This window comes from Pavona decussata, unplaced genomic scaffold, assembly GCF_977016875.1.
Source record: "Pavona decussata unplaced genomic scaffold, jaPavDecu1.1 SCAFFOLD_143, whole genome shotgun sequence".
NCBI lineage: Eukaryota > Metazoa > Cnidaria > Anthozoa > Scleractinia > Agariciidae > Pavona > Pavona decussata.
In genome coordinates this window covers 2,302,806-2,316,175 of record NW_028145556.1, presented here as the reverse complement: position 1 = coordinate 2,316,175, position 13,370 = coordinate 2,302,806, and the positions used below count along the sequence as shown (strand labels likewise).

General features: G+C 40.1%; 2 protein-coding genes across 6 annotated transcripts in view; one reads left to right on the top strand and one right to left on the bottom strand.

Annotated features, from left to right (window-relative positions):
- Positions 1 to 13,370, top strand: part of LOC146466561 (uncharacterized) — a 187,374-nt gene that overhangs the window by 30,734 nt on the left and 143,270 nt on the right. The gene's annotated exons all lie outside the window — the stretch shown is intronic.
- LOC146466562 (uncharacterized) overlaps positions 1 to 13,370 on the bottom strand; it is a 145,970-nt gene that overhangs the window by 5,096 nt on the left and 127,504 nt on the right. For all 5 annotated transcript variants that reach the window (XM_085127238.1, XM_085127237.1, XM_085127240.1 and 2 more), the window contains 7 exons: positions 11,992 to 13,343; positions 11,395 to 11,536; positions 6,780 to 10,769; positions 6,445 to 6,606; positions 5,183 to 5,341; positions 4,207 to 4,307; positions 1,483 to 1,575 (listed from right to left, as the gene is read on the bottom strand). In XM_085127238.1, coding sequence (XP_084983364.1) covers positions 1,483 to 1,575; positions 4,207 to 4,307; positions 5,183 to 5,341; positions 6,445 to 6,606; positions 6,780 to 10,769; positions 11,395 to 11,536; positions 11,992 to 13,343 — 5,999 coding nt within the window. The remainder of the gene's footprint in view (positions 1 to 1,482; positions 1,576 to 4,206; positions 4,308 to 5,182; positions 5,342 to 6,444; positions 6,607 to 6,779; positions 10,770 to 11,394; positions 11,537 to 11,991; positions 13,344 to 13,370) is intronic.

Sequence of the window (13,370 nt, the reverse complement as noted above, 5' to 3'; positions counted from 1 at the left end):
TCAAACAAAAAATTGAGAAAACTGAAAATTTAATCAGATAGCGAATACACAGATATATGAGCTTACAAGATCCTTACATGTTTGGTGCAAGTTCTATCACGCCGCATCATGGCCACCTCCACTCACCGCAGTGAAGCAGGCCTCAGAAATTACAACGCTCGCCCTTCGAGTGAACAACTAACAGCTTGTTCAGATATCCTCTCCCGAGCATTGAGTGGGAGGCCACAGCAGTCATAGCAGCCCAGTTTTCCTAACGGTGTCAACAGTTCGAGCACTCCTCTTGCTCCCGCGAGTTCCGGACTGTTGTTCATTCACAAAACACAGCGGAGCAGTTGGTTTATTACCGGCCGCAAGCTTTACAGCGGTTACCAATAATACGCGACCTACATCATTCAAAAGAGTCGGATAAAGTTGCGTTTTGGTGGACGTCAATCAAACAAAAGCCGTTGAAACTATTTTGAATTCTGACAAGATTCCAAGGTAACCTGGCAAGAAACTAAGAATTTTACCTCGCTAAGAGAAGGTAAACTTTATTTAAATTGATTCTCGAGCCAGATCAAGCGCAAATAAAAGGTATTTTTGAATTAAAACTTTGAATTTTCACTTCACGCGATAATTTACTCACTTGCACGCATCGCTGACTTATTATCAGTTGTAGCGATTTCAAATGCTTCATAAAAAATAAACGGCTTCGTCTAAACAATGCCCATTTTTTTTAGATAATCTGGCTTGGAAATCAACTTTCGTAAAGTTTACCATCCGTCAGCGGATAAAACTGTCAATTTCTTGGTTCTGTTGCCTCGAAATGGTCTCAGAATTCAAAATAATTTCAACGGCTTTTCTATGATTGACATCCACTAAAACGCAACTTTATCGGAGTCTTTTGAAGGCGATAAGTCGCGTGTCATTGGTAACCGCTGTAAAAAAGTCTGTTTTCGAATTGCCATGTTGATGACGTCCAGGTTTTCATGAGCCAAAAATCCACCGGATTTCAATGAACATTTTACATTTCCATCCTGATTTTTAAATTGGAAATCTGAAGAAGCGCTGACGCTACTGGCGTTACATTCGAACTAAGCAAAGCTTGTAAACTTTAATGCCTTGTTTCGACATATCTGACAGCTTTCGTGTTGTTCAACCAATCAAATCATTTGAAAAATTCTAACAAGGATTGTGATTGGCTTATTTTAGCGTGCTTTATCAGAGTACAGATGCACGCTGACGCCAGATCTGCTCGTTCGGAAAATGAAGTTGGTTTTGAAAATGAGCTTAAATGCGGGGGGAAATAAAAGAATTCTTTATCATAAAACAAATAAAGAAACCTCGACTATGCTCTGTTCTGTTGTAAAGTACTTAGGAAGCGGCTAGAGCACCCAAGAAGTAGGGAGAGAAGTAGCCGCTTCCGGCGTGCTTTATAACAGAACAGAACACAGTCGAGACTTCTTTATTTGCTAATTTTAGGATCATCCAATATATGCTTACACTTAAAAACCTGGATACTTCTTCCACCACCAGATTTAGAATTGTTTCCTTGTTATTCACGTCTGAAGAAAGTAACTTGCCTTTCAAAAAAAGCTGAAAATGATAAAAGAAGAAACTCTTAGTAGAGAGGCGAAGGGGAGAGCTGTGCAGCTAAATATCATTAAAATTGAGCAATGATATCTTATTTGCCCTCGGGGTTCCAATCCGTGTCTATCAGAAACTGTTTTTCATAGAAGCCGAGCATTAAAAATAACAAATGTACTATAGAGCATTTTATTCATTGTAAATATGTTAAAAAGAGACTGGGAAACGTGTCAAGGTCAATAATAAAAAAATATATGAATTAAAAAGATTCTTCAAAAGTCTCTTTTTAAAAATGCCAAGACTTTCCGTGTCTTTGATATGCCTCAATAAATTATTGTAGATTTTTGCTCCATGAAAGGCGAAAGCCCTTTGGCCAGTCGCAAGCTCCAGATCTACAATTTCTTAGCTAAAGAATCTGCATTCGGGAGTCTTCTTAGAACTTCATTTGGAGAGGTTAATAGAAAATTAAAATAAAAACTGTTCATGTAAGGTGTATTGATTGGTTTTGGATAAATACACTTAAAGTAAAATATTGCCTTGTCATCGTTTCATTCGATTATTCTAAATTTTCCCGAAAACTCGGAAATGTATGTATGTTGTATGTATGCATGTTTGTATGTATGTATGTGTGTACCAAATGTTGTCATGTATCCAAAAATTAATTCTAAAAACCTGTTAAACCGATCATACCGACCATGACTGCCATAAGATAAAAATAGAGGGTGACATTAATGATTAACCTGTCGAACCGGTTAATAACCCGTTGGTATGGCTAAAATAAAACATGACGTCATCCTATAATTAATGTAACGTTAATGAAAATCCACCTTATTTTATTCATGAGGTCAAGAAAATAGGCGATGACGTCATCAACGTTAATTTATTCCCCCGCAAAAATCTGGGCTAACTGGTGTGCCCTCTACTACTGAGGTTTGCAAAGAAAAACATTTTCTTATCATTTCTTATCAATGAGAAGCTAGAGCCATCGGCACAGTTTTATTGCAAAAGTGGCGTAGAACGGCGTAGATTATATATAGTGAGTCAAATTCGAACTATGTTCTGAGTTCTCACTGATACACGGCATTAATACCGGGCACTCAATACATGGATGTATCTTCTAACAATTGTTATTAAAAGCTAATTTACACGTACCGATATTAATCAGGCCAATTTGACAAAGAAAATGACTGAGCGGATGAAAATCGGCCCGATTTATTGAAATCTGTGACGGTGCTACCGATTTTTACCCCGCGCTTCACCAGCAGAAAAAGAAAATCGGCCAAAAAATTGTTAAACATGACTGTAAATTGGCCCATGCGCCGGACTGAACCTGAATCGGACCGATAAATTGGTACGTGTAAATTAGCTTTAAGAGCTACTGTAGGTCAATCACAAATCTAGGTAATTCCTGACTACTTCAAACGGTTTGCTCCTACGGTAGATAAGAGAATAGAGAGTTTATAAGAAGCTGCTACGGCGACAGCATTTAGAACGTCACAAAACAATAGGATATAATGCGAGAAACAAAGGTCCTGCTAGTGCGTTATAAATTTTCGTTCTTTTCTCCACCTTGCTCGACCAAACAAGAACGTGAAAGAACCAAATTCAAAGTTTTGTGGAGAACGTGAGCACATGACGGTAATTTTTTTAATCGCTCTCTTAACTTGAACGCCGTTTCCACCTGTTCTGTTACTGGATAGTTTGACCACATTGTACAAGTTGAACGAATTGGAATAATCACGAAGTGGTACGAGTAACGCGAACGTATATTTTCAAGCGACGTTTTTGTTGGCGTTACCGTTATGGTTTCTTAAAGTCCCTAATAATTATAATAATATGGACAATTTTTATTTAAAGAGATAAAGTAAAGCGAATCAGGATGCATTCCTCTCTGAGTATACCAAACCTATCCATTATCTCAAGACTGCTAACTTTGAAATGGGGACAGCAATAGTGTTCAAACATTCCCGACCAAAAAATTAATATTTGGTTTCATAGCAGAGTTGGTAAGGTAATTGGGACAACAGAAAAGAGATTCCAGAGTTGGGTTCGAGCGTTAAACCAGAGCAGATTCCTGGATTCCTAGATTCGCTCTGACGAAGGGCGAACCCTCGAAACACCAGCTCCCGAATCTCCTTTCGGTGGCCAAATTACCTTCAGGGCAAGATCCATTCAACCAAAATTACCGGAAATTCCGGTACAGAATCAAATGGTACGGAAATTTTCAAAAGGGTCGTTTTGAAAATTTTGGACAACCTCTGGAGGTTGTCCCTTTTCCTGGAAATTTGGAAATCCCGGGAATATTTAGGCTCGATTTCCAGCCGCTGTTCGGGAAACGAGCCCGCGCTCCTCCCCCGAGGAGGAACAAAGACCGGACTCGAGAGAGCCGCGGAAATCGAGCCTAGGGAATTTTTTGTTCCACTGGGGATTTCATTTCGATTAAACACTTGTGCAACCTAGCGCTAGCTATTTCAGCAGTGGTCGGCGTTGTTTACAAAATGCAAAGTTGTTTGCGATGATAACGACGGAAACATTGCACCTCCCATTGATCAGTTGCCGGGTGACTCGAAAACAAGGAAGAGTGACTCGAGAAAAACGCTTCAGTAATGTACGCAAGAGAACATAATGGATAAGGCATACCTTTATTTCAAGAGTTCTCAATGGTGATGCAGGTGAAGAGGCAGTGATTGTGGAATGCTGTTCCTCTGTAGTTTGACGGTAAGTTGTCGGTGCTTCAATCTCTGTGTAATTAAAATATCAATCAAGAGTCGAGTGAGATAAGAACGAAATTGTAATACTACAAACTATAAAAACTATTCAAAGGTCTTTTATGGAGCCATGCCCCCATTCCTTCTTGTTGGAAATTGGCCATTAGCGATCCCATCTCGTATCGCTTAAGTCAAACGCCATTCAAAAACGTTTGAGTAAAACGACTTATGAATATGACCCTATAATTCTACCAAAAATCGAACATCGGGAAGACGTATAAGGGAGGCAGCTCTGATAACACGAGGTATCAACTGTAGGTTTTGTTAGCAACTTCTCCCATTTCACAACAATTTAAACTGTAAAGTACCAAACGAAATCGAGCGTATGCACTGTCGAGTTATATGAGCACTTGTGGATTTCAAAGAACAGTAAGAACTGCTTTTAGCGCTCCGCGATTGCATTTTCCTGCATAATAATTCGATGATACACAGCAGGAAAAATGTTTTCACGCGCAACCGTGAGGAGGGCTACTTGCGTTATAACCATTAAGCCTGAGCGTGACCAACGGCGTCAACAAAATGGGGGTATAGTGAAGTCGATCTGACCAACCATTCGCAAGTATTCCTTTGAAAAGTGGCTTATAAAAACATACTATTTTCACAAATAGAAGAAAAATCCTCGCAGTTACTACGCAACTTAAGCACTTGCGAAAAGAGGGCCTGAAATTGTTTAAGGCTTTCTTTTCGCAACTGCTTAAGCTGCGTAGTAACTGCGAAGATCTTTCTTCCATTTGATCTTTCATCCGCAGTTCAAAATATGTTGCGTATATTTACATTTATACTGTTATCACAATAAAGATGCCTAGAATTTTGTTAAAGTTAGATTTACATTTGTTATATAGACTTACTTATACACTGCTCTTTATCCACAGTTCCATTGGAAGTGGTAGTGCGATTTGCGCCGCAAGACATGCACGCTATCTGCCCTCGAGAAGGTTGGTAACTCCCAAGCGGACACAACAGGCATGTTCTGTTGCTGTTACTGTGTGAACCAGGCGGGCAGTCAGCTGTGAGAATATAAGACACAACAAGCTATCAATACTGCGATGAGTTCTCGTCAACATACGAAGCTCTTTTGTGAATTGGGTTTGTATCGGTTGTGTTAGTTGGCCTTGTCGTCATCCCCTTGAAAGGTGTTGGTGAAAAAATAGGTCTTTCTGAAGAAATTATTGCTAATTTTCGCTAAACTATTTTGGTTGGTGATTTGAAGACCCTGCTGAAGGATCTCTACTAAGAGAAATTAAAGGCTGTTTTTCTGCCATTGATCAATTTTGTCTAATATATAGTTTTGGGAATTAAAATAATGAAAAGTAATCAAAATTGCCTTTTCGGTTAGTCATCTGTACCGTACTAAAAAATATCCCGTCCTTATTCGGCTTTTTGTATCTTTTCTTTAGGAATGTTTGATTTGGATAGGAACTCCCAAACCCTGCTTTTACTTTATAAAATTTACACTTCAAAACATAGAATCTTTTAAACGAACTGATCATCTCGTACATGTCTAAAAGACCTTTGTCACCTATTTTGTGATGTTCCAAACATGTTTGTGTTTACGGAATCGTCAATGGTTCGGTTTGGTAATTTAACCCGACTACTATGCTTGGCCAGGATTGAAAGGGATTACAACTTGAAAAAAATGGCCAATAAGTTCTTCCTGTGAATTTAGGAGAAATCACTAAAAACTGTTTATAGTATTCTCTTCTCAGGAGGAATCGCTTGATATTTTATTCGCCGTGCTCTAAGAGTTATTTGATGCTAGAGAAAAGGGAGCTTGTGAAATATTTAAACAGTTTGACCAAAACACAGAGAAATCTCCGTGACAGCGCCCCTATAAAACTGAGTATAAGTTCACTGATGGAAAGCGGATTAGTAAGTAATCTTTTCATACGGCGTTCACAACATTCTTTGTTTTAACCATTCAATATGACCTAGAGTCTAGCCTGCACGAAAGGCACGTAGAGGTGAGAGAGAAGGGGATTTCAAGGTCCACGAGCACCACAATGAGACGCAAGCGTCAATCGCATTCCCTCTTCCTTCATCTCCAGTGCCTGTCACGCAGGCTACCTCGCTTCAAACAATAGAGTTAAAACCATCACTTCATTCACATTACCGATGCAATCGGATTCTTCCAAAGTTCCATTCGAGGAAGTAGTGAGGTTTTTGCCACAGTAAATGCATTCTGTTTGACCTTGTACGGGTTGGTATGTGCCAAGGGGACATTCAACACATGTGTCGTTCTTTGCACTGTAGTATAAACCAGGAGGACAGTTTGCTATAAGGTACAGAAAATATATGTTAGCTGTTAAAAACAAGATTCTCGAACGGCCAACCTTACACTCCAAAGCACTTTAATTTGAGATTGATTATTTTCGCCAGTTATGCTAATACTGTGATCTCCAACTAGATTTAATTCGAGTTGTTTAGTTATTAATCTGTAGCACTTACCGCAAATAAATCCATTTCCAGCGAGGGACTGTCCGTCGGGACATTCTGGTAATAATCGGTAGACAAGGACGCTTCCAGGTTCTCCAACGAGAGTGATGTTGTTCCATGACACATTAAACGTCTTGTTGAACACATCTGAGTTGAACTGTTCAAGTTTCCTAAGCAGGTAGGTTTCCGCACTAGAAATTGCTTCTGCGATTTCTGTATAGGAAGAAAAATTGTCATCCCTCCAGGGCTTGTTATTGATGTCCACTACGAATGCTGCAGAAGACTTTGAAGTATTCCCTGAATCGTAGCTTAGTTCGGAGATAAACTCTACTGAGACGTTGAGCGACGTTGCTAGTGAACGAAGAAAGTTGTCCGTCAGATTCTTGTCAAGTGATGATGGTAATACGTCTGCGGATTCCAAGGCGCAGAGAAGTGGATCGTGCACAGAGCCGTTGGAGTTATTCGAAGTTAGCCAACAGTGTGTGGTCAGATTGAAGGCGACTAGCAACCTTGGAAGACCAATAGTGTAATTTAACACGTCCAGTCGAGCTCTTCGACTGACCACTGCTCCATACTCGTTAGATGCCTCACAATAGTAATATCCTTCCTGGTGAAGATGTGGGTAAGCTATATACAACACAGGCCTGGTTTCGTTGCTTTTGACAGCGGGTAAGTTTTTGGATTGAAAGAACCACTGAAAAGTAGGCGATGGCTCGGCTGTTGCATTGCAGATGAACACAGCAGGAATTTGACTTCTAAATACCACCCTTTGTGACATGGGATGTTGACTAACTTTTGGCTTGCTACGAACTTTGACAATAGTCACATTGGAGAGTGTACTGCCTTTGTTGTTAGATACCACACAAACGTAAGTACCTTCGTTATCTTTGGTAACGTCACCCACATAGAACGTTCCAACTTTTGACTGTTCTCTGATGAGCTCATCATTTCTTTTCCAGGCATACCGTAATCCTGTCTCGTTTTCAGCACTACAGTCCAGTGACAAAATGTCCCCAGGAAAAAGAACAGTTTCTCCCTGAGACGAAGATGTTATGCGTGGTATTCCTCCACACAAAACGGAGTAGTCGCGCGTTTTGTTCAACAGGGAAGCTGCACGATTAAGAGCTTGCTCGGTTTCCAGCATGGTCAAGGCTTCAGTAGTTAATGACTTCATCACTCGTCTGAGATGATTAAGGGCGTCTTTAATCTCAAGTGCCCTGGAGCTGTCTTCAAACTCGTAAAATTCCTTTCCTCCTTCAAAGAAGTATTCGATGCAATCTTGTGTACCAGAGCACTCTGAGAATCCATTAGCGAAAGTAAAAAGCTCCAAAAACGCTCTCCAGGCCTCGGTAGATTCATTCCAAGATTGGGAGGAATCATTGGTCAACATAATGTTTTCGTCTTTGAGGATCTGTACCATTTCCAAGAATTCCGTTTTAAAAGAGCCGTTAATATATGCAGCACTATTATTGATCGATCGCGAGGCATTCGATATCGAACTGCTAAGGTTCACGGATTGGTATGGCCGCTCAAGGTCATGCAGTCCAGACGATAGATTTAAGTTTAATCCTTTGACCGAGGAAATAAGATCGCGCATTGATTTCAGGATGCTGCTGAAGTATAAGTGCGTTTTGTTCATAAACAAGCATGCGTATGGGTAATCCATAAGACTCGAATATGGAGAATGCGTAGAATTCACTGAATCTTTAGCTGTTGACCGTTTTCGTCTTGAATGTTTGTCCATAAATAATTTGGCAATGATGGTCTTCGAAGCCGAACTAACGGAACGGTCAAGTTTGTCGAAATCAACAAGGAAGCTGACATGCGCTTGTTGTCCACTAACTGTGCTTGCTTTACCTTCAACCACAATCTTTCTGGTGCTTCCTGATGCCACGGGAACGGAGAAATGCATTTCGCCAAGATCTACTACTTTGTTGCCGCCCGAGGAGTTCATTGCCTGTGCTATTCTTAAACCAAAGTCCACAATTCGTCGAACATAAATCTTGGACTCCTCGGTTACTTCCACTGCTGACAGTTGCTGTTTCATATGTGCTTCTACCTGTTGAAACCGTGTGACTGCACTCTGATGGCGAATTCTTGCTTTCTCGTAAGAAAAGGTTGCTTTCGTGACGTTATCAACAGAATTTCGCAAAGACATGAACTCCCGCTGCAAAGTTTCATTCATTGCGTTTATTTTATATTTAAGCTCCGTCATTGACACCAGACATTTGTCGTTGTCTGTGATACATTGAGGATCTATAACTTTGGTTTGGCATCCATAATGTTTGCAGCATTGGTAAGGAGGACCATATCCACCAGGCTTTGTCTTTTCTGTATGACCAGTGCACTTAACCTCTTTAATTATCTGCTCAACTGCTTTCACTTCGAAAAATTTGTGGTCGTATTCCACCATTTGGACTTCACCTGCCACTCTTTCGTAAGTATTGGAACAGCCAAATATTTTCTCACCCAAAAGAGTCCAAAAGCCTTCAGACCTGCAGTCGCCAGTGTACACGGTTTTATACGTCTGAACGACAAAACTGCGTTTCTCAGTCGCCTGCTGTACAGCTTCGACTGTTACAGGTTTTTCCACAATGTTACAATACCGCTCTAGATAAGTTATATTTACGGGATCCTGGCAAAGATCAGGGGTTAAGCAGCCATTCAGACAAGTATAGTTGCACTCGTGTATCTCGCAAACTACACTTCGGACATTTTTAAGAAGACGCAACGTCCTGTTAAAAGAAATTTTAGCTAGGTGGTATTTTAAGCGTGCCTCATGTAGGTCCTGCATAGCTCTATCCTTTTTCACTTCCAATTCCTTTACAACAACACGTCTCGACTTTAAGACGTCACTGACCAACTTTGCTTTCATTTTTGCATTATCAAAGGCAACTTGGGATTCGACTAATCTTCGTTTAGCCTCTGTCGCCGCCTTTGTGGTTTCTTTTTCGATCATCTTGTCAAGAACTGTATAAAAATGTGATGACTTGTTCATTCTTCCTTCCACCGTAAACACAATGGAATTCCAATCCACAACGTTTTCAATGTTAGCTTTAACATTTAAAAGGGCTTCAAATTCTTCAAACACTGGCCCCCAGACAACGAAGGACAACTCATTTCCAGTCATCCTTATGGTTGCGTTTCTCTTCATTCCAAGCAGGTTGACAAGACTCTTAAAAGTAGTCACTACATCTTCCCCGTCACGAGGCAATAACATTTGTAACGTTCCATCTGCTGGGAATGTTATAACGCTACAAAGAGACGAAAACTGTAAAGATGTTCCTTCAACAAGTAAACCACCTCTTTGTCTTGCTGGACTAATGCCACACTGGTTACCATTTAGGGACCAAACGCTTGATCTCATTTTTGGAAAACAGAGTCTCTTGTGACACGGTTGAGCAGTTAAGAAGAAACGCAAACCTAGAAAGTTTTTTTTAATCTTAGACCTGGAAAAGGAAAGGGAGATGGTTTTCGGAAGGTCTCCTTTTAATCTGATGAAACGATTGATGACGTTTACAATATTTGTTTGGTTCCTGTAGGGTTGTAACTGCGCCGTAAGAAGATCAAATGCCCTCGTTATGGTGTCTAGGTCATCATCCAGCTTTGCAACGAGCACCTTCAACTGAAACCAATCGGAGGCTGTGGAGAGAAGGCGGCGAGCTTTGATGACGGTAAGAAGCATATCTTCTGCTAGTGATTCCCACCTCTTTATGTCGGATTGAAGCTCGGGTACGGATATGTTGACATCAAGGAGACGTCTTTTTATATCTCTAGTTTGCCACTCCAGAGACCTCAAGTTGTTACGACGATCCTGGGCTGAGATGACGTGACCGCCTGATACTGAATGGTAAATTTGTAAATAGTTGATCCCACCAGCGGGCCTGATAACATTAGACAACGGACTTGAACTGAACAGTTTAGAAGATCCTTGAAGGGCAAAAACGAATCCTTGGGATACTCGGCAATCGTCATCGAGACCAAGTGACAAACCAGGATTACCTATCACGATCAGGAAAAAGATGCTTCTAAGCATTTTTGTGTAATAAGTATATAAATTTTTTTTCCTGACAATCAACCTTATTTTTAGTTGAAGGCATCACATGTTGCTAATTTGTATTTTTAAAAGGTTTATCAATGAAGTTCATTTTCCGTCAATGAATATGAATATCAATACTCAATTAGTGCACTGAAAACATGGTATTGGGTGGTTCGGTTTTTGGATGTCGAGAAACTCTTCGACTCAAACTCGGTTTGCTTTGCAACAAACACCGCACATTATAGGAATGATCGCGTTCTTTGAAATAAAGAAGCATACCCCCGTGAATACAAAGTTTCTTTGCATGCTTTTGTTTTGGCAATTATTTTTAAGTTTCCAAAATCCCTGCGTGGTCTTTTCGCTTTGGAAAAGCTGCTGGAGCTATTAATTGCACCGTGGGTAAACATATTACATTTACATACATTTTTTTCAAAGGTGTCACATGCTTTGAAAAGCATTGGAGTATGGTACATTTTTTCCTCTTGATGATCCTATTTCCACATTTTTTGTTTTTATTTTACTTATTGTTGCCGTTGAAGTTGATTTTGCTTTTTTGTGTTTCTAAACAACATTCACGAACATTTTTACCTCCAAACTTTGCTTTTCCAACAACTTCGCTTGAGTAAAACATAAGAGTGCTTCTCTGACCAAAGGCTTGAACAGTGATGTTAAACTCAGCTGACCCGTGGAACACCCAAATTATTGGCTGAGCAAAATTTCTGGTCAATACCTACGAAAGAAACAAAGTGTCCTGCATTTTCACTAAGTGTGAAGTACATAAAATAATGATTCTTTGAGCTAATCTGGCCTTACAGAGTCTCATTTGTATCAATATAAACCAAAACGCCTTTTCCTTCCAACGCCAAACCCTTAAAGTCATCTCTCACTTAAATGAACAAAAATCCTTGTTTCGTAATTTTTAAAAGAATTTTAAATACAAGGTCCTTTGTAGTACTGAGCAGTCAAACCTTGTCAAATAGCAACAACGACTAGCAGGAGGTAGATCTGTCGATTATTTGCAAGTTTGGCCGAGGAGTTCAACATGGGACACAACTCCACCTGGTGGTCAAAGCGAGACTTTACAATTCAGGTACCTGGATTTTAAGGCCTGACGTCAAGCAAACCGTCTCAACCCAATCCATCGTAACTCTGGTTTACGTCAACTTCAAGAAAAAACATACTCACAGTATTTAAATTATCTGCGAATGCAAAAGCCTCTCCTGTCATTTTTATATTCACAGCAGAATAACTCGAGTTGCTAAGGTAGAAGTTTGCACTTCCTTGCATCCAAAAATTGTAACGAAAATCTGAAAAGTCTTCAGCCAAGTGACCATTTGGCACATCATTCAAGGTCTTGCTGTATCTTCTTGGAGCCGTAAAACCAAACGAGGAGACTAGAACTTCCCATCCTCCATCTGCCATGTCCTGCATAAGCTGTAATGTGCGAACTTTCTTGGTGGCTTGATGGGATAACGTCAGGAATACTCCTGTTTGACAAATGTCTATTACAAAACATGAGCCCTTGCTTGACAAAGAAAGTTTTTCATTCTCAAGAAAGATGTTGTAATTCAACAATGGTTGATACAGGACAACAGCTTCGTTGCTTCCAATGGGAAATTTGCAGATTGGATGTAAGATATGGGCATCTCTAGCCTTAACAAGGCTAGCCATAGTGTTCCTTATGTCGAAGAAATCACTGTTCTCTCTAACCTTGACATTTAACCACAATGGCAATTGATCAGAAAAGTAGCTTACAAAAGACTTAGACAAGGCTTCTTTCTGTATGAATTCCATCAAATCTTCCACTGAAAGCCGCATATCAGAGCATCCTTGGGCACTTAGTTCCTGATCACTTGCGTATTTCACTACTCTTTTCATTATTTCACCACGTGAAGGGAGAGGTAAAGAAAAATTGTACCCCACCAGACTCAAAGGGATTGTCTTGTTGTCAGATGCAATAATGTGGACTGGTCCGGTGTCAACAGCAAAACCGTCTGAAATGCTTGAGTTTGAATCAAAGACCACCCTGATTTTGCACGCTAGGTCATTTTGCATCTCTATTATTTGGCAACCAATGGGCAGCTCACCCACTAACAAACCAATTCTGTTGTAAACACTCTTCTGAGTTGAGATATGGCGACCGATAAATAAGAAACTATTTTCTGGAACAGAAAAATCATATTTGTTCATCCCTTCGAGATCATAAGACATCATTCCAAAGCCAGGCTTGTGACCGGTCACTATAAACTCTGCTTTTGATGCTGGATGCTTTACTGTTAATTTCTTTGGTTGGATGGTTAAGTTCGTGGTTGGATTGAAATTTATGGTCAGTGAATTGTCGGGCTTAGCTTGCAACACAAGAATCTCTGACGGATTATCAGAAGTCAGTTTTGGGAAATCAGGCAAGGTCACAAAGCCTTTTTCACAGAGATGACCTTCATATCCAGTGTGTTGACAATCACATGAAAATTGTCGTGAATTAATAATTGTACACATTCCACCATGACGACAGGGATTAGGCTCACACAGGAGTACCTCTGAGAAAAGAGGAATAAAAACAAAAC